This window comes from Crotalus tigris, unplaced genomic scaffold (assembly GCF_016545835.1).
Source record: "Crotalus tigris isolate CLP2741 ecotype Arizona unplaced genomic scaffold, ASM1654583v1 scf7180000017545.3456711, whole genome shotgun sequence".
Taxonomy (NCBI): Eukaryota; Metazoa; Chordata; class Lepidosauria; order Squamata; family Viperidae; genus Crotalus; species Crotalus tigris.
Genome location: NW_024096464.1, coordinates 1913843 through 1934963, shown reverse-complemented (window position 1 = coordinate 1934963; position 21121 = coordinate 1913843). Strand labels below are relative to the sequence as shown.

At 37.5% G+C, this 21121-nt stretch overlaps 1 protein-coding gene across 19 annotated transcripts in view; it reads right to left on the bottom strand.

Moving 5' to 3' along the window:
* DPF3 (double PHD fingers 3) overlaps positions 1–21121 on the bottom strand; it is a 243535-nt gene that overhangs the window by 43319 nt on the left and 179095 nt on the right. For all 19 annotated transcript variants that reach the window (XR_005555560.1, XR_005555574.1, XR_005555577.1 and 16 more), the window contains 2 exons: positions 19263–19341; positions 15770–15907 (listed from right to left, as the gene is read on the bottom strand). Coding sequence is in view for 11 of the 19 variants with exons in the window: in XM_039334076.1 (XP_039190010.1) it covers positions 15770–15907; positions 19263–19341 (217 nt within the window). In the remaining 8 variants the exon portion in view is untranslated. The remainder of the gene's footprint in view (positions 1–15769; positions 15908–19262; positions 19342–21121) is intronic.

Below are 21121 nucleotides of genomic sequence, written 5' to 3'. Positions count from 1 at the left end.
TCCACTGTAGGTGGAATCAACCTCCAGTAAAAGTGCTGAAAATTCTGGCTTGTGAAGGGGGTGAGCAGCTATTAAATTAACTATTTTTGTAACAACTGACATTAAGTCATTTAAGTCAGTGAATCCTGCCTTGGCACATAAAGCCTCCTGATGGATAATACAATGAAAAGGCACAATCGGATGTCCAATAGATTCTGTAAACAATTTCACAAATCCAACTTTTTTCCCCACCATGTTTGGGGCACCATCTGTCGTCACTGACACAACTTTAGAGATATCAATGCTTAGGTCGCAGAATGTTTGCATAACAACCTTACATATTTCGCTTCCTGATGTAGTTGTTGGAACTGATACTAACTTTATCAACTCTTCTCTCATTGTGTGACTATCAGAATATCGACCAATAATGGCCAACTGAGCATGTGACATGACATCAGTAGTTTCATCAAGACAGATGGAAAAATATTTACAATTCCTTATGTCTCCCTTTAATTGATGTTGTACGTTTGTGTTCAGTCTCATTATTCGGTCTTTTATGATATTTCTACTGAGTGGTAACTCAGATATTCTCTTAATAATTGCATCTTTATTCTGCATATCGTGAAATAGACGTGGCGCACATCTTAGGAGAGTTTCTTTAATAAATTCTCCCTCATTAAGTGCTTTTGCATGCTGAGCTATGGAGTGAGCAATGCTCAAACTTGCAGATGTTAAATTTGTACAGCCTTTTATAAATTTAAGGATGGAGTTAGATTGGCTCTTATAAAGGTGTAGCTTCCTGGAAATGTATTCCTTCCTTTCATCCTCACTTTTTTCCAAGAGCTGGGAATGATTAGTTTCAAAATGTCTATTTATATTCCACATTCTGCTTACTACCGTTTCAGTACATAGAACGCAAAATGATCTGCCATTTTTTTCTATAATACCATACATCTCGCTCCATGTCTCTTGAAAAGGTCGGCCACTACTACTACCACTCCCTTTACTTAACCTTTGTTTTTTATTTTTTGGGTGCTCCATCAGTGGGCCAGTGACAGCAGATAGAATTATAGATAGCTTGTTAGCCAATTAGGGGTTAACTAGCCTAACACAGCCTCCCCCTCACTTATCTCAGTTATTGTGGGCAATTACAAGTCCATGGCACCCCAATAGTTACTGCTAATGGCGCTCACAGGTCCCCCTTACTGTGTGGCACTCACTAATTGCGGCCTGACTGGAGAAAGGCACGCACTGTTCCTGCGCTCCTCTCCTGGGGGTCCTGCCTAACGTACTCTCAGCCGTGCTGATGAAGTGTGTGCGCACGGCACGCACGCCTTACCAGCAGCCCCTGCGCTGATAAAGGGGCTGTGCCTGTGCTTGCCTGTCAGTCGGCGGCGGGGACACAGTGAATGAGTGAGTGTGGGTTGGGGAGATCACACGTCCCGCCCCCCGTTCCTCCAGCACAGAGCGTATTTCTTTCATCCTTCCTGGATCCAAGGCCGTAGTGGTACGGTTGCTCTAGGAGGGCGGTAGTCATAATGGGAGAGTTTTAGTGGGTTCGAGTCCCACATAACCTGGTGACTCGCCAGGTATCCGTGGGGATTTCTCTTCCGTGGCAAAAACAAAAAAAAATTTCTTTCATCCTCGGCGTGCAGGAGCCGAGGATGAATTGCATAAAATCGCATGAAATCCTGCGCGTGTCACCCCAAATGGCTACGCGTGTCAGCACTGACACGCGTGTCATAGGTTCGCCATCACTGGTATAGGGGATACCTTGCTCAATAGTAGTAACTGTGAGAGGGATCTCGGAGTCCTAGTGGACAATCATTTAAATATGAGCCAGCAGCTGCAGCTGCCAAAAAAGCCAACACAGTGCTAGGCTGCATTAACAGAGGGATAGAATCAAGATCACGTGAAGTATTAATACCACTTTACAATGCCTTGGTAAGGCCACACTTGGAATACTGCATCCAGTTTTGGTCACCATGATGTAAAAAAGATGTTGAGACTCTAGAAAGAGTACAGAGAAGAGCAACAAAGATGATTAGGGGACTGGAGGCTAAAACATATAAGGAACGGTTACTGGAATTGGGTATGTCTAGTTTAACAAAGAGAAGGACGAGGGGGGACATGATAGCAGTGTTCCAATATCTCGAGGCTGCCACAAAGAAGAGGGAGTCAAGCTATTTTCCAAAGCGCCTGAGGGCAGGACAAGGAGCAACGGGTGGAAACTAACCAAAGAGAGAAGCAACCTAGAACTAAGGAGAAACATCCTGACAGTTAGAACAATTAACCAGTGGAACAACCTGCCTCCAGAAGCGGTGAATGCGCCAACACTGGAAGTTTTTAAGAAGAAACCGGACAGCCATTTGTCCGAAATGGTATAGGGTTTCCTGCCTGAGCAGGGGGTTGGACTAGATGACCTCCAAGATCCCTTCCAACTTTATCATTATTATTACTATATGTTTGTAGGTATGTATGTACACATGCACACACCTTCATTACTTTATACATTTTCTCCCTCATATTTGTCGTATATACTGCTGAGAACCTCCTTAAAAAGGGAAAGAAAAAAATACTTTACATTCAAATATACTTTGTATGACTGACCAAGGAAAAAAATACTACTGGGGGGGGGGAGAAAAGGGGAACTCCCCAGTGTAACATTCAAAACACTGCTGCTCAGAGTAAGGATAGTTTCTTTCCAACAGGGAAGTTGCTTTTATTTATTTCTCTATCCATAGAGTTATGCTTAGATGTACTTTTTAAAAAGCGTTCCAAAGAAGCTTTGCTTGGGAAATAGAGGAACAGCCTGGAATCCACTAGGATAATGTCATCATTTTTTCTTAATCTCTGGAGATGATAGATCAAATTAAGTTTCAGCTGCAAAGCTTGCCTCAGATGATTTCTCCAGCAGAGTGGGTGTAAATTATAATGTTTGCCCATTATAGCTTGAAGGTTAAATTAACCCCATAATGTTAAGTAATCTAAAATATAGTTTCTGGTCAGCTTTCCAACTCCAGTGTACTGGAGTCAGACCTTTTCATTTCCTGATTCAAAAGTAGATGGGACACAATGGCTGACCCCATCTATCCTTCCCTAGCTTATCTGCACTTCTGCATGATGGATCTGAAGACCTGCTTGCCAGACCAGATAAGAGAGAAGAACAAATGACAAGACCACGAAAGAAACCAAGGAGAAAAACCAAAAATGTCCAATAAAAAGAATCAAGCCTCGCCTTCAGTGAAACATTTATTTTGATCTTATATGGCATTTTTCTAGACAGAATGTGTTTACTTTGGTTCATAACTGAGTTCCCCTATGTAAGTTTTCTATCTGACAAATTTGCACATTCAGCCCTAATGAAGTTCAGATGAATAGTCCGCAATTCAGAAATATTAAGAAACAATATGTAAAAGGGTAGATCTGCAACCACAAAAGCAAAAAGTAGCACCATTAAAGTACTTTTTATGACTATGCAATTGAAGTATCCATTATTCATATTTTATATACTCGCATAAAGCAATTATTTAAAATTGTGCAAGATTTCCATTTTCGAACTATGATGGTTTTAATGAAACATTGTATTACATTTGTTTATAAATTGTCCTGTTTATGATTTGTGAGTGGAATTCTGGTGCAATTAAATAATGCAGAGCCCTATTTCTACTATTCTGTACCAGCTGGACACAGAATGATGCCTTGGTTATACAGTTAGTCCTCATTTAGTAACTGCCTCATACAGCATTACTCGAAGTTATATGATGATGAAACAGTAAATCTGTAATTAATCCTTGTACTTAGAACCTTCAGTTACCTAAAGCAAAGGAAAGCTGAAGTAAGGTCATAAGCACACTTGCAATTTCACATAGTGATTGCTTCGCTTAAAAACTGAGGTGCCAATTGTGGTTGCTAAACCAAGATTACCATATTTTCCAGCGTATAAGATGACTTTCTAAAGCATGCAAATCGGCTCCGAAGTCGGGGGTCGTCTTATACGCCAAGTCGTCTTATACACCGGAAATTACGGTACTTGTAGTTGCTATGAAAAGGAGACAGATGAAATTGCTTTCAGAAATATTTAGGAAACAGTGAAAAAAAAGCACAAGAAAGCATGCAATCAATACTGGCCAATACATTTATATTGATAGGCAAAAATATGTCATAACATGAGTGGTCCAAAAGATCTAACTAGTATTTTAAAATAAGAAAAGCGTAGCTAGGAAAATAGTCAGTTTTCTATAACTAGAGTTTACCCCTTGGTCAGGAACTCTGGGAGGCTTTTTTTAAAAAAAATTATTAGGTTACCCAGCCTGAAAAAGTTTGAAAACTTCTGAAATATGAAGAAGCAATAGTTTAGGCCAGTGGTTCTCAACCTGTGGGTCGGGACTCCATTTGGGGTCGAACGACCATTTCACAGGGGTCACCAAACAAGGCTGTTCGCCATTTTTTCCCCCTTTTCTTTGGCCACGCCCCTGGCACCCGGTGATGTATAAGTGGTTGGGGGTCACCACACCATGCGGAACTGTATTATGGGGTCGCGGCATTAGAAAGGTTGAGAACCACTGGTTTAGACAAAGAGAAAAGAAAATAAGTGTTGGTCTGGGAAAGCAAACCTAAGCTTCAACTAGATGGACGCTTTATGTCTTTTTAAAGTTAATTCTCCCAAGCAGGAAACAGAAAGACAACAAAGATTGGAAAATAGAAATATCCTCATGGATCCTCTGTTGCTATATCATACTGACTCACTGATGATCAGACTCAGCTTCAATAATTTTCTGAATAATCTACTTGTGATCCATTCCAAACAGAAAAAGAAACAGGACTGGAAATAATAAGAGGAACAAATGCTATTAGCTGTTTAGCTGGCATCAGGCAGCAAATCAATATCTGTTTTTGACAGATTCAACATCAGCAGGCCTGTTACTACAACAGATATTGCCGCAAGGTGATGCTTGATTAGAAGAAACAGAAGAACCAGAGGGGAAGGGAATATGTAAGAAAGCCACTCGGAAATAAGATGTCTATTACCTTCTCACCCCCATTATATTTCAATGTGGTTTTGTTTGCCTTCATTTAATTGGTTTGCTTAATTTGCTTTCCATGCAGCTAAGGGAATAAACAGTGGATTGCTATTTACTGTATTTCTGCCCTTTCTATCCATTTCAGAAAGCTGAAGATTAGCATATGAATTTATGCCCTCCCCAAAAGCTAGGCAGAGAGATTTCACAAAACCCAGACTTATGACATTGTAGGTTGGTCAGAACTGATTCACAAATGCTTCCAGAAGTAGATGGATCTGGCATTCTCTGCCTCATCCCTTGGCACAAAAGAACCAGTTAACAATTGTGTATTAGGTATATGAACAGCACATTCATATGGAAGATAGATGATAGCATAAATCATATCCTGCCATGTGGAAAAAGAGGGAGGGAGAGAATTGAACTCCAAGCTGTAAACAATTATCCAAACAGAAGCAGAATTGTGTGTCTTTCTTTCTTTCTTTCTTTCTTTCTTTCTTTCTTTCTTTCTTTCCTCTCTCTCTCTCTCTCTTTGTGTGTGTGTGTGTGTGTATGTAAGGGCAGGATCAGATGTGTGCATTTGTGCATCTAATTAACTGTATACAGCATAAAATGGAGATGTTGACTGTGGGGCTTCTGGTAAGGAATTATGACAGGCTGAGGTCTCCAAAGAAACTAAGAGACACAACAGCTGAGAATGCCAACTGGAAAATGGATGCTCCCTGCAGTAAACTTCTTGGATCAAAGGGAGATCATGAGATAACCCTTGTGCATTCTAGATCTTCATGGGTAAACTACAGAAATGGAAGTTTTTGCAGTTGGTGCAGGAATTGAATTGCAGGGAGTCCCAGAATTGTATGCTTACAATTGCAGTGTAGCTTACACAAACATCAAGCCTTGCTAGCCTAATTTCTTAACCACTTTTAAAAATAATTAATCTAAAGATATGGAAAGATTTCTTTTGCTGCATAGATAAGATTCTTTAAAACTTTTTTTCAAGATTACAAAATGAAAAGAGATTTTAAGGATTTAAAGTGTTAAGAAAATTTTGCAAAAAGCTTAACAAGAGGTTTAAGAAAGTTTTAAAATGGATAAAGTGAACAGTTATTTTCCTATTTTTAAATTATTTTTATTTTTGAGGAAAGTGCTTTGGCATAAATTCGAACTTAGCTACCTCTGCACATCAAAAGATTAGGTACTGAACTAGAAAGTGATGTTTTGATGTGATGTGGGTTGAAGTTATGGAGAGAGGGAAGCCTTCCTTTTCCTCTTGTTTGTTTGAGATTTAAATTTAAATTTTGGTTATAATATAGAATGGCAACTACTAGAAAAATTGCAACAGAGGGCAGGAGGAGATTGCTAGAGCAGCTTTGAGAGAAACAATTACACAGATTTGCTTCAGAAATTATTTGAAGAAAGGGCTCTAAGGTAGAAACTTATGAAAAAAGAACAACTTGTAAAATAAAAAGGGACTTGAATGAAATAATAAAAAAATGAATCATTCTATAAACCAAGTATCTGGAGAGTAAAACAAATCAATGATAAAGTGGAAATTTTACAGAGTAAGACAGGAGTGCTTGATAAAGATCTGGGGGGAAAATTAGATAATTTGGCTTTATTGAAACTGGGAGAGGAAGAATTTTGTATGTGACTTAGAGCTATTCCAGAAGCTTATGATGAAAATGTTAGAGAAAGGATGATTAAAGTCTTGGCAATTTTTTTGAATTGGGAAGAGGAAAATAGGAAGCCAGAAACTGATAAAGTTTAAAAAATAAATTCTTGATTTGGTAGAACAAATCTGGTATATTTTGTTAGGAAGAAGATGACCAGGAATCAAGTTCTGCAATAGCATTTTTGTACAAGATTAGAAATGAATAATACAGATATAATTGTTTTGAAAGACATTTCTATCAGAATTTTACATAAAGAATACCCCTTTTAAAACAGTTTGAAATTTACATTATGTTGTAAACTTAAAGGGAAATTTTATAAAATACTGTATTGTTCATATATCACCAGATAAATTATCTAGAATGGATAAAGGTTTATGCTGGAAATGTGAATGACATGAAGGGACATTTTATCATGTTTAGTAGATACCAGAAAATTATGGATACAAATGCATACACCAATTTAAAGATTTTAATGACTAATTGAAACCAGAGGCTTTTATTTTGAAACTACTGAATACACAAGGGAAAAAGTCATGGAAGTTTGTTTTTATATATGAAACTGCAGCAAGATTATTATATGCTCAAATGTGTAAAAGTTCGACATCACCCACAATGGAAGAATGGTTTATAAAGATGATGGAACTTGCAGAGATAGATAAACTGACTTCTTCGATTAAAAACATCTTCAATTAGATCTAAGACAACATGTATTGCTGGCAGGTAACCTCTCATAAAATTTTCGCAGGAAACTGAATGTAATTAACTTTTGACTTATTGTTCTGTTGATTAGAAAACATTAGATAATAAAAAGAAAACATATTTTTGTGACCATAGAGTAAAGATTTATTTTACAAACATAGTTGTTGTCAACTCTGCAACAAATCTGGCAGAAACCATCTTGTTTATTTTTGGTTGCCACAAGAGTGGGAGGAGGGTTATGGAATTTTTTTGCGAGTCTAAACAATTCTCTGTCCGGTGGGAACCAAGGTCAAAGGTCATCTCTGTTCGTTAGACTGAAGGGCTGAGCATTTTGTTAGAAAGCCCGCCAAACTATTTTATATGGAAACATAGTTGGTTGCATAGTACTGGGGTGGGAAGTTTAACTTCGTAATACTGTAACTTTTTGGAGGGAACTTTAATGTTGGTTTCAGTTTTGACCTTGCCAATACTTTGTAGCCAATAAACATGTTCTTAGAGGAAAACTCAAGCCTCAGAGTTCTATTTTAGTTTGTCTCATCTATCAGAACCATGACAGTTGTATTTGTATTTGCAAAGGAAATTGGAAGCATCTTCTTTCTATTTCGTTTCACCTTTCTTTTTGCATTTTTGTTTTCTTCATTTCTTTTTTTCCTTTCTTCTTTTTCTTTATTTTGTATTAGTTTTTGTTAGTTTTTTAAATTTTAATAAAATTTAAACAGCAAAAAAGATGGCTATTGTGAAGTCCAGGCTAATGCGCAGGCTAGTTAAACTTGCACATATTGATATCTCAGAAATTTAGAACCTACATATACACAATCAAACTTAAATAATTTGGTCTGCTCTAAGAATTAAATGGGAAAGCCTGAGGCCATGCCATGGATTTTTCATTAAAGGTAGTCCCCATCTTATGACCATTCATTTAACAACTGTTCAAAATTATGAAAGCACTGAAAAAAGTAACTTACAACAGGTTCTTGACCATCAGAGTATCACTACAGTCAGGTGATCAAAATTTGTTTGCTTGACAATCAGCATATATCTATGATAGTTGGAGTACCTCAGGGTCACATAATCACTATTTGGGACTTGCCCAGGGGGCTTCTAACAAGCAAGTCAATAGGAGAAGCTGGATTCACTTAATCCATTTAGCGATCATGGTGATTCGCTTAACAACCATTCCAAAAACATCATAAAATTGGATGTCACTCACTTAATGGCTGATCCCAATTGTTGTCATAAATTGAGCACTATTTGTACAAAACACAGCTGCAGAAATATTGGTAGGAGTTGTTCTGTGTGGATAGGAGCCATGGTGGCGCAGTGGTTAGAATGCAGTGTTGCAGTCTAATTCTGCCCACTGCCAGGAGTTCGATCCTGACCAGCTCAAGGTTGACTCAGCCTTCCATCCTTCTGTGGTCAATAAAATGAGGACCAGATTTTGGGGGGCAATATGCTGACTCTGTAAACTGCTTAGAGAGTGTTTAAACTGTGAAGCGGTATATAAGTTTAAGTACTATTGCTATTTTAAAAGTATTTTTGCACATAAATTCTTTGTTAAAATGTTGGCCCATGTAAAGATATCTCAGGAGACTAGCTTATATCGTAGGCACAATCTTTCTCACTGTACATGGAAAATAAATCAATCTTCTTTCTCTCCTAGAAGAACAAGTTTTTAAAGCAGTTTGTGATGGAAATTATCTTAATATGTGGTTCTCCAAGGCTAGTGCTTCCATTGCACATAGTTGTAGCCCATCTGGAACACCAGATTTGGGTTGTGTTTTTTTTAAAGGGCAGTAAATGATTGTTTATATCACACTTTCCGAGAGAATTTAACCATTTCAGAGGGTACAAAACACAGCTGCAGAAATGTTGATAGGAGTTGTTCTATGTGGACAAGAGCTGGTTCTTGGGCACATGTTACTCAGGCTTTATTCCAACATCACTAGCAGCAACTTCACTGGTGAAACTGAACATATTTCTATTTCCTATTACCACAAAAATTATTTGAGACAATTGCCTTAAAGGGACATCTTCATTAAATCATCAGGAGATGTTCTGTTCTGTCTCCAATCAGTTCATCTTGTACTCATGCTAATGAGAAGATTCTTCAAGTTCAGTCTTCAGTGATTTTCTCTTTAATGATTTATAGCATCATCCAGCCATTGTTAGCCAAGATAATAGTAATGAGGACAGGTTCTATATTGCCTTAACAGTGGCTGGGTGATACTAGATGATGCTATAAATAAATCACAACTGAGGAAATGGCCTGTGTAACAATGCAGCTCTGTCAAATCTAAATTCAACAGCCATCCAATCCTAGCAAGATTTGAGGAACTGGCACTCTTTCCTTGCTTTATTCCGTGTACAAGGAAATTATCTAACCATGGAACAGCAATATAAACAATTACATGTATAGCAATAATACATGTATTACAGCATACTTTAAATCTGACCAATGAAATTGAATTGACTATACTTGAAAACTCTCCCCCCCCCCGCAGAGACATCAATATAGTCTCAAAACAGATAAAATATCTTTCACATCTATGAGAACGGAGCACTTCTTGTTGCAGTTCCCAATTAGGCCCTCTTTATTTATCTGTTTCCATTGGTTGGAGGCCCCTATGTTTTAAGAATTTTTAGTCTACATTTTGTTAGAATTTTCTGTTTCCTTTAAAAAATTGTTTATTTTCTAGCATATGTGTTTATTTGTTTCCTTCTACTCCATTGGGTTAATCATGGAATGCTTTACATTTATGTAAACCTCTTTGAATACTCTATTCAGAAGAAACTTTAAAAAGTCTAAAACAAAATATACAAAATTATGCAGAAACCACTTGAACTTTCTTGTTTAGGTACCAAATGCTCTAAGAAGCCTTATCATAGAATAATAGGTATTCTCTTCCAATGTTTCTACTTTCAACCTTCTTTTATATGACAGTTTAATAAAGTGAGTAGAGAAGGGCTGTTAGTTTAGCCATTCCATTAGCCTGGAAAAATACCTAAAGTCAGAAAAGGGGAGCACCAGGCTTCTTTTTAAAGTTTATTTCTAAATAGCCAGTCCCTCTGACTGTTTAAGGAACACACTGAGAAATCATACCATCTCTATTTTTATTTTTATTTTTGGCTGTGATTGTCTCAGTGATAGGCAAATTTTTTACTAACCCCAAATAAGGTGCATGATCCAGGTTCCATGGAATCACAGACAAGAAACAGGAATGTGGGAGGGCTACAAAACTTCATTTAAGCAAGTTCATTTAAAAAGCAATTTCTGATTCTTGTGATGGCAAAGACATGCCTGGAAATGTATGGAGAATAGCTACTGAAACTTCAGAATTTCAAATAAATAGCTGAATATTATTTCCAGTAGTTAGGATAAAGTTATTATACCTAATATGCCATAAGCCCATAAAAATAAAACTGTCTGCGATATTTTTCTCTTCCTTTTCAGATTTTAAAAATTATGTGTGGGGGGGGGGTTGGTAAATGGATGGAGAGGTGAATGGAGAGATAGAAATAAAGTACTGTAGATACATACAGTGAGGGATTTCAAAGTAGGCATCTTGTCAGAACCAGGACAGCTTATGGCTAACAAAATACATGTTTTCACAAAGCTTATTTTCTGATTTGTCAGGCCCTGACTGTAAATATCTGGTAAAATTACAAGGAAGAATATATGGAGAACAGAGAGAAAAAAAAAAAAAAACTTCCCACCTTCTTCACAAGTAGAAACAGTTTCATTACCTCTTCACTTCCTCTTTATTAACCTTCTCCTTGTTAACAGATATAAAATTCTTCATGCCATAACTCAACTCTTATCTGTAAGCAATTCCAGTTAGCAATGTTTTTTTCCCCCTCTCAATCCAGGTCTCTGGGATTGGTATTTTTATTTCCTTTTTAATTTTAAAAGCCTCATCTGGTTTTTTATTATTATTTTGTATATTCACTGATAAATTCTAGTTTATATTGTTGTCAGATAGGTTTTATTCAGAATCTTTTTCTGTCACAGTTTTTTCTAGGAATAGAAGAACACCGCTGCCATTATTGATACAAAGTCTCCGTGCAATTCCTCAAAAATAACTCTGAATGCCATTACAAGTTACTTATCTTATTATGTCCCCAATAACAAAAATAATTTTGCTTTGTCACAAAAAGGCATTTATTCTTTAAAATTAATTTTAAAAGTCTTAAAATGCAAAATCATATCTTCTAATGCTTTCTTAATTCATTTAAAACTTTCTATAGGTAAAACCTTTTTACTGTTTATTTTAAATTCTTAAAGCTTATATAGTTTCATTTTCTTATATGAAGAATTGAGGGCCTTGTCATTTTGCAGATGTCTAACTTCTTTAAAGTAGTTAATGGGCATTTTCTGAAAGTAGTTAGCAAAGGACGTGCTAACTCAGTATATTTTTAAAGCTGTTGGAGCAAGAATGGCAAATTCCCTCATCTCCTGATTTTCCCCCATCTTCCGGAGACTGCTGCCTTGCAATCTCCTTGTGAGGAGTAACCGTATGGAGAACAACATGGACAATCTCTCCTATTGTCTTTCTCCAGAGAGGGCCAAAGAAGATAGGGTCCTTGACCTTAATCACAGTCATCAGCTCCAGTTTTTGCTTGAAGCAATCTGGAAACCACTGTGGTTGGCACAGAAAACGTAATTCTGTCAAAAAGTCAAATAATGTCTTCTTAGACAATCAGGCTACAGATATCTATGCAGATTCTCAATCACCTAGGTCATGGTTTTCTCAAAGGTACTTTTCAATAGGCAACTGACAGAGCTGAAGAAGCTTCTTGGATGAGAAGCAAAATATTTTCAAGGAAAGAAGAAAAAAAAACAAGAAATCCAGTTGCCTTTTGAAAAGCACCTTTGGGACAATCAGATTACAACTTTCTACAATTCCAAGGGGATAATGTGCGAATCCATTCACATATTGGGAGCATTACCACACAAGGGGCAAGGGAATTGATTACATTGTAACAACTGGACCTTTTGACTCAGCCTATAAATGCCACTGGCTGACAACAAGATAGGGCAGTAGTGGCGAACCTATGGCACGGGTGCCAGAGGCGGCACTCAGAGCCCTCTCTGTGGGCATGTGTGCCATCGCCCCAGTCCTAGGCCTTCATCTGGGTTTTATAAAACCATTTCGCTTTAGGCCTCCACCACCGTGTGCAAAAAAAAAAAGGTTCAATCAATCAGTCAATTTCAACTTCTCGCGGGAAAAAAAAAGATCTTGCAAAGTTGGAATTGATTGATTGAACTTTTTAGTCCCACCCAGTCTGCTGTTATCACCACAGCCACGCCCACCCAATGAGCCACACCCACCCGGCACCCGACGATGCATAAGTGGGGTTTCAGTTGCAGTCTGGGCACTTGGTATCTAAAAGGTTCGCCATCACTGAGATAGGGGAACATACAGAATGCAACAGCATTCTGGGAGAAATCCAAGACCTCTAACCCAGTGGTGGAATTCAGCCAGTTCGAACCAGTTTGGCAGAACTAGTAGCTAATTTTTTGTTGCCCAGGCCCAGAATGGACTTCTGGAAGTGGCATCCACACAGAGAACTGATTGTTCACATATTTGAATCCCACCACTGCTCTAACCCAAGGCGTTTCAACCAGTGGTACGGGTACCACCTGTGGTACATTGGCACCTGGCAGGTGGTACGCGACCATCCTAGAAAAGTGGTAGCGGGGGAGGGTAATAAGCTGAACCAGTGGCAGCACCGCACAAACCTGAGCGAGAGATGGCTGGAGCTGCAGGGCTGTCAGGGCTCAGCGGAAGCGCCAGCATCAGCACCAGGCTCCTGCTGGAGCTTAACGCTGATCCTGGTGTTTCTGCTGAGCCCAGAAGAAGCGCCGATCAGCTGCAACATCTCCAGGGTCTTGTGATTTACATTCAGATGCTTGACAACTGATTCATATTTATGACGGTCACAGTGTCCCAGGGTCATGTGAAGTGAGCAAAACCTGCTGCAACCACCCAGCAGACGGGGAATAAAAACCAAACACCCCCCCACCCCACCCCCACTGCCAATCCTCAACAGAAATGCCTCACAACAATGAAAACCTCAGACAGGAGGAAGAGCACCACAGGCAAGTGTCTTGCTCGGCTGTGGCTTGGGGGGCACTTTTTTCAGTGCCATTGTAACTTCGAACAGTCACTAAGCAAACTGTAAGTCGAGGACTACCTGTACTTCATCAGTTTTTTCCTTTTTTTTTTTTTTTTTGGTCATCAAGTTTTTGACACTTTGCTAGGCGACTGGTGGTATTCGGATATTGCCATATCCTAAAAGTGGTACAATGGGTGAAAAGATTGAAAAGCCCTGCTCTAACCCACCACCCTGCAGACTCAGCCCAGCTCTAATAATTTGCCATTAACCATAGGAATTCTTGCAAAGTTGTAATCATTCAGAACAAAAGGATTTCAAGGGCTAGAATTAATGGACTCACCTGATCTGGGAAGGGACAATAAACTTAGGAGTTAACTGACAAGATGATATAATAGCAAAATGAATGTTTTTTTGGCTACTACATCTGTTTACTTAATTCACTGCATATACTTTTAAAGAGATTTTATCATGTCAAGTAATCTATTTAAATGTATTTTGACTGTTTCTCTAATACTGAAAATATTAGATTCCCGTGCTTTACAAACTCTACATCCATTGCCATAAAACAGATCTGGGTGAAAGGGAGGTCCTGTCAGTGGCATCACATTTGCCAGAAATATGAAAGTGGATTTAATTTGAAACTTTCTCTATACTGATTTATGGTTGAAGATTACTCAACTGAAGATTGAGTAATTAACTTAAGATATTTGATGACTTGGGGCTGTTTATTTATTGTTGTAATTATTTTATTAGAAATATTTTTATAAAAGCCATCCACTACTTCTTTTGTTTGTGTTATTGGTAATCTTGTGGGATAATAGTTCTAAAAACATATGAAATTATATTCTGGATTTTTTTTTCAAAACAAGTAAAATGGACAATATATTTTATGACATATGTAAAATAATTCATAGAAAATTATTGTTAGCCATTGCACTGGCATTAATAAATTAGCTAATTGATTCACTGAATCATTTAGGGTTTTTTCTTGCATATATTTGCAGTTTTATTTTTTTAAATAGCTAGATACATATACTGTATGTAGCATATTTTAAAAGAAATAGCACATATGGTCCAGATTATCATTTTTTTTTCTTAATTCAATGAGATTTAATATTTTCATAAGTTTACATTTAACTCAATCATATGAGAGTTGAATTCTGGACAAAAAAAATAGATTTACAATCAAAATATGAATTGTTCAGCATTAGAAAGATAAATATAAGGCTCCAACAATTCTGTGGTTTAGAGAATTGATTAATATAGAAAACCATGGATGGCTGTAATGAATCATGGCTTCAAGTTATTGATATGTATTGCTATACATTATTTTTTTCAGCTGCCCCACCTTCTTTTAAAATTTTTGTATTTAGTTATTAAAAATAAAAATAAAAGCAGCATTTTATATTATACGACCAAATGTAACAAAATAGCAGTTTGTACAAATTCAGAATTGTACTTCTAAAAAGAGACTAAAACCCAGCCTACAGCTAGGCTTTCACCTGATAAATAGCCATTATTATTTAGGCTGCTTTGACAGGAATGCAACTAAAAATTTCCCCATTTATTCTCATCAATAAAGAGTTACATCTTAGCACCAATTTTATTTTACTTCCAATACCACATTCGTATTATAAAATACATTCTAGGGAAGCAACATGTTCCTTCAGCCATTTCCTCTCTTAGAAAGGTGCAATGCTTTATAAAAAATTATAAAGGGTTCAATCCAACATCCAACCTTCTGCCATTAAAAAATGAGGCAAATAGAGCCCCATTACATTTTTTATAATGTCCAAAAGTTTCTGGAGCAAAAAATATTGTGAGATCCACAGCCAGCGGTAAATCTTTTTCTTTAACTAAAACCTTTGTCTCTTATTTGATCCCTTAAGAGGGAGTTTTAGGAGCTTGGGAATTTTTCCCAGTAACAACAACAAAAGGGCAGAAACAAAAAGAGAACGTATATGTTGTTCTCAAAATGAACCACAGAAAACTACTTGACTTGTCTCTTCTCCACATGTTCTTCCCAGAGGAACAGTGATGGAAAGTGACCTGTTTGCTGAACTAATGGGAAGTCTGAGACAAATTTTGGATTAGCTGAGCTCAGCATCTGGAAAAGCTGCAGCTAATTAGCTCCATTAAAAGCCTGGTCCTAATAATTCACAGAGGAACAAAGTAAGTGTAGTCACAACTGTAATACAAAGATGGATGCAGTAGTGGGACGATAAATAGGGACTGGAACATTACATTATAAAATATAAGGGGCACATATATCCTACTCACGTTTATGATTTTCATTTCTGTGGACAGGTGGTGAACGTGTCTCCTGTTCTCGAGCATCATCCCCTTCCTCACTAGCAAGGTGAGTGTGAGCATAGTGATAGCTCAGTCCTGGTCGATTCTTATAGCGCTTGCCACAGACTACAAACACAGAAGATGCAGAGAACAATAAACAGGATCAGCAAATGATACATCAGAAGTACAGAACTCACCTTACATACTTCTATACAAGCTGTCTGCCTATGTCAGTCAACAAAAATTCTATTTCTGTTTCTTGATGTAAAGTATTGCATCCCAAAGAATTATACAGAAGAATTGCTTTGAACCATATATCATATAGGAACCATAGTGTGAGTAGAGTACATCTGTGACATTCACTAAAGCCACCTGATGTTTTTCAGGCTTTTGAACAGCTCTAAAAGAAAAGTACTGCTGCTCTAAGCATTACATTCATTAAAAGTAACATTGTTAGCGGAAACAAGTCCTATTAAGCTGATTTATTGCTAAAAACCTATGCACAGGAATCTTCTCAACTAATGGACAGCATCTGCTTGGAGTTAGATAAGGGTGAACCAAATTCAAGGGGAGGTTGGACTTAGTCCATTTGTGGCTATGTAGAGATTCTAGGCTGATCCCTCTTTTAACTCTGCCTCTTGCCTCTGCCAGTCCTTCTCCTACAAATACTATAGTTAAAGTATGGCTGTGTGACACATGTAAACCAAAAGTCAGTGCTTCAGTTGTGTATGTGAGCCTGGTGGTGCAGTGGTTAGAATGCAGTATTGCAGGCTGAACTCTGCCTATAGCCAGGACTTTGATCCTGAGCGGCTCAAGGTTGACTCAGCCTTCCATCCTTCTGAGATAGGTACAATGTGAACCCAGATTGTTGGGGGCAATAGGCTGACTCTGTAAACAGTTCAGAGAGTGCCATAAAGCACTTTGGAGCAGTATAAAAGTCTAAGTGCTATTCCTATGTGTGGTTCCCTGATTCCTACCCTACCCATCTTGTCTCTTATCATCTAGAAATGACCACCATTTGGAGAATTGGATCCTGCATCTGAGGCACATGCTAAATATACATGCAATATCTAAATACTCTATAATGCACAGCAAGTAGATTCAAACCAATATACTATATTGAGTAAAGACTATGAGACATTAGACTATGCGCTGCCTAATTAAAAAAAAAGTCTATTCCATATCTGAGTATAAAATACAAGGTGAGACTTTGCTTTAAATTAGTTGAGTTGAAACCAGTTGCTGAGCCTTAGTGATCAAGGCGGAATTCACTGCTGCATATCTCATGTTAAGTTAAACAAAAGCTGTCCTCTCATAGTCCAGGGGTTCTCAACTTTGGCAACTTTAAGACTTGTGGACTTCAATTCCCAGAATTCCTCAGCCAGCTTTGCTGGTTGAGAATCCCTGTCATAGTCTTTACTCAATACAGTCGATTGGTTTGAATCTACTTTCTGTGCATTATATAGTAAGTTAGAATAACAATAACAGGTTAACAGAATAAAAGAGTTAGAAGTGACCTTGGAGCTCTTCTAGTCCAATCCCCTGCTCAAGCAGGAAATCCTATACCGGGCGTAGGCAACCTTGGTTCTTTTATGACTTGTGGACTTCAACTCCCAGAATTCCTGAGCTAGGCAGCCTTGGTTCTTTTATGACTTGTGGACTTCAACTCCCAGAATTCCTGAGCTAGGCAACCTCCAGTGTCTGGAGGCAAGTCACTCCACTGATTAATGGTTTTGTCAGGAAATTTCTCCTAAGTTCCAGGCTGCTTCTCTACTTGATTAGTTTCCATCTGTTCTTGTCCTGCCTTCAGATGCTTTGGAGAATAGGTTGACTCCCTCTTCTTTGTAGCAACCCCTGAGATATTGGAACACTGCTATCATGTCACTCCTCGTCCTTCTCTTCATTAAACTGAACATACCCAATTCCAACAACCATTATTCATATGTTTTTGCCTCCAGTCCCCTCATCGTCTTTGTTGCTCATCTCTGCACTATCTGCACTAAAATGCACTTCTCTCCATCTGCACTCTGCACTAAAATGCACTATCCAAGCACAGAGAAAGTATAATATGTGGTCCCTAATGACCGTATGATTTTCATTTGCATTAGGTATTTATGAATTTGTTTATAGTATTTATGTCTTTGTGGTCTTTCGTGTGTGTTTCTGGACCCGTTTTTCTCAAGACAAACACATATTATAGATACCCCCAATGAAACTTAGTTTAAGTGAGTGTTAAGTCTTTGGAAGAAAAAATCAGCCATTTATCTGCCAAACCTCAGTGGCACGATTTTAGAGAGCCAGAAAGTCACAAATGCAATGTTTGGGAATCCCAGTTGCAATATCTGGGATAAGAATAAATATTAATTGTTTATCAAAACATGTACATATCATATCATAATGTACACGAATTATGATATGATATAGATACATTCTGCACTGACAAGTGTGAAATGAATAACCAATATTTAAACTGAACATATTTTAGGCATCGCATCACATCTATCTGTAACACAGAAAGCAAGCTAATGTGCAAAATTCAGGAGTTATAGCTATCATGCTCAAATTGAAATGAGTTCATGGAAGAAAAATGCCTAAAAGAAACAGAAATTAGGGGTACAGGGGAACTGCCTTGAAACTTCGGAAGAAAAAACCTACACTAATTTGTATTAGTCATCAGGAACAAAACAACAGTGATTCTTATGCAACACAGGCATTTCAACACTGTTATTAACCAAGAAGATTAATTAAAAGGCAAAAGCCAAGAATGACATGGTCATTGCTGAGAAGACTTTAAGATTATAATAAATGCCTTTTCTTCTAAAAAATAGTAAGAAAAATATAGTGCACGACTAATAAGAAATTATGCTATCTATTTGCATGAAACATCTGTCACTTTGCACTCTACATTTACCTTGGAAGAAAAGTGTTCAACTTGATGGAACAAAATTCTCTAAAGTGAATTATCAGGGACAAAGCACCTAAAACTGAAGGGAATATTGGAAATTCTATGTTGTTTTTGAACTGAATTTTCTATAAACAAAAATATTCTTCATACATATGATGGAGACAAAACATAATCCAAATAAATAAAATAGTAACACATCCCATGGGGTCAAGGTACTTGTTGATATGTAGATGATTACTTAACATACATTTTGTACCCATGGAGAAAAAAAACATCAATATAATGATTGATTGATTGACTTATTGATTATGTGCCATCTAGTCAGTGTTTTAGCAACTATATACTATAGATGGATTTTCTCCAGGACATTAAAAGAAGACGAAGAGTTATATTGGTTGTGATAAAGGTTGGAGATCAGTTCTTTATATATTTCTTTTCTTTTTCTTCTTTCTTTTTCTGCACTTTTTTTCTATTCTCTTCTTTTTCTCTAAGTGCATTGGTTTTTTATTGCTGTAATCAAATTCTCAGTAAAAATTATATTATAAAAAGTTTAGTAAAAATCTGGAGATTACTTACTGTCACAAACATAAGGTTTGTCATGGTCATCCATAGAAGAAACATCATTCCTTCGCCTACCACCACCAGAGCCTCGGGCCTAGAATGAAACCAAGATATTAATGCAAAAACTGTGCCTTATAGTTATCCCAAAACGTTAAACTCAAAATAATTTTACAAATCCTACAGTGAACTTTCTGCTTTGTCATCATTACTATTACATACTCATGAGAATAGCTGCTCTTGAGCAGATTAACAAATTTGCACTAGCTTTGAAAATATGAAGCTACTTCTGATATTGAGTTGAAGAGCTGCTTGTAGATTCTGCAGCACAAGAAACATACATCTGTTCTAGTCATCGACTGTCAGGAAGATGTAACAATTGTGTCCACATAGGTTGGTAGAACAATATGCTTGGGTACTACTAGGGTCCTCAAACAACATTAGTACTGCTGTGCTGGTCTTCTTTCTTATCTAAGTTGCAGCTTCTGGAAATTGGGAAGTTCCCATTTCATTGTTCCACATTGCCTTGGACCAGGTGGGAATTGCAACATAGCAACAAGTTCACTCTTTCATATCCTATTTGAATTCTCAAAAGAACTACAAAGAATTTGTGAAATGAGGCTTATTAAAATTAAATTAAAAATACATGCTGCTAGAATTAAGAGAAGCAAAAAATAAAATACCTAATCCTATATATGTACGGTACCTTGATTTCTAAATGTCTCTTTTTTCAAAATCGTGGTTGATGGGGTGTGTACGTTAGGTTACCACTGAATAATTTTACTATCACTGTTATGCATACTGTTGCATAATCATTTGCAACTGCACCTAATCTTCACTGAAGTGTATAAAATATGAAGTATACAAAATAAGCATGAAAACATCCATGTTAGCTGTATAATTTGTGCTTTAGAGTCTCAGATTTTAGTGCTCCACCATTTTATAAATCCTCAAATTGCTTTCTGTGGATTCACATGTCTTTGGCCTTCGAATCTCTTTATCAACATTCCCATAATGGCCTCAGGGGGTTGGCAAAGAGACAACCACCCTAGAAGCACAAACTGAGAGCTTCATGCATGCTCTCACTGCTTCAGTCTGTGGCATTTAGTCATCTACAGCTGCTTTCAGCTTCTGCCATCATATAGCAAGAATTGATGTATACAGCTGAAAAGCTTCAGCGGAGCAGCTTTGGAGCACTCTAATGCAGCCAAATGGGAATGCTTGCCAGGAGGACAGATGAATGCACCCAGATTTAAAAATGAAATCATGCTGTGGAAAGAAAGGGACCTGCACAAATTTGGAAGGACTGGCATATTCATTCCTCTGTATTCTTTCTGCCTTGGATCCTTTCTTATTAGTTCTCTGAAACAATTAATTAGGAACCTACATTCTAGATATAATTTAGAAGATCCAGATTGCTTCAGACAATCTATTGCAAGTGGCAGCTGAATGCAGAGGAGAAAGTCCCATTTATTTTAGAAGAAAATCTGGTGTACATAAGTCAATCACATGTTTTGGAAGTATTCCAAGGAGAGAGACTAAAGCTTGGAAATGAATGTGAAAAAATTAGAATACATTAAAGCAAGGGTGGGCAAGTTGATAAGATTTACTTTATGCTTTATTTTTTATAAGCTGCAAAAGCTAAAGGTAAAGGTTTCCCTGTTCAGCTGTGGACAACTCTAGGGTGTGGTGCTTATCTCCATTTCTTGGTCAAGGGAGCCAGCATTGTCCGATGACATTTTCCATGGTCAAGTGGCCAGTGTGGCTATATACCAAAGGTGCACAGGACACTTTTACCTTCCCATCAGAATGGTATCTATTAATCTACTTGCATTTGCATGCTTTCAAATACTAGGTGGGCAGGAGCTAGGACAAGT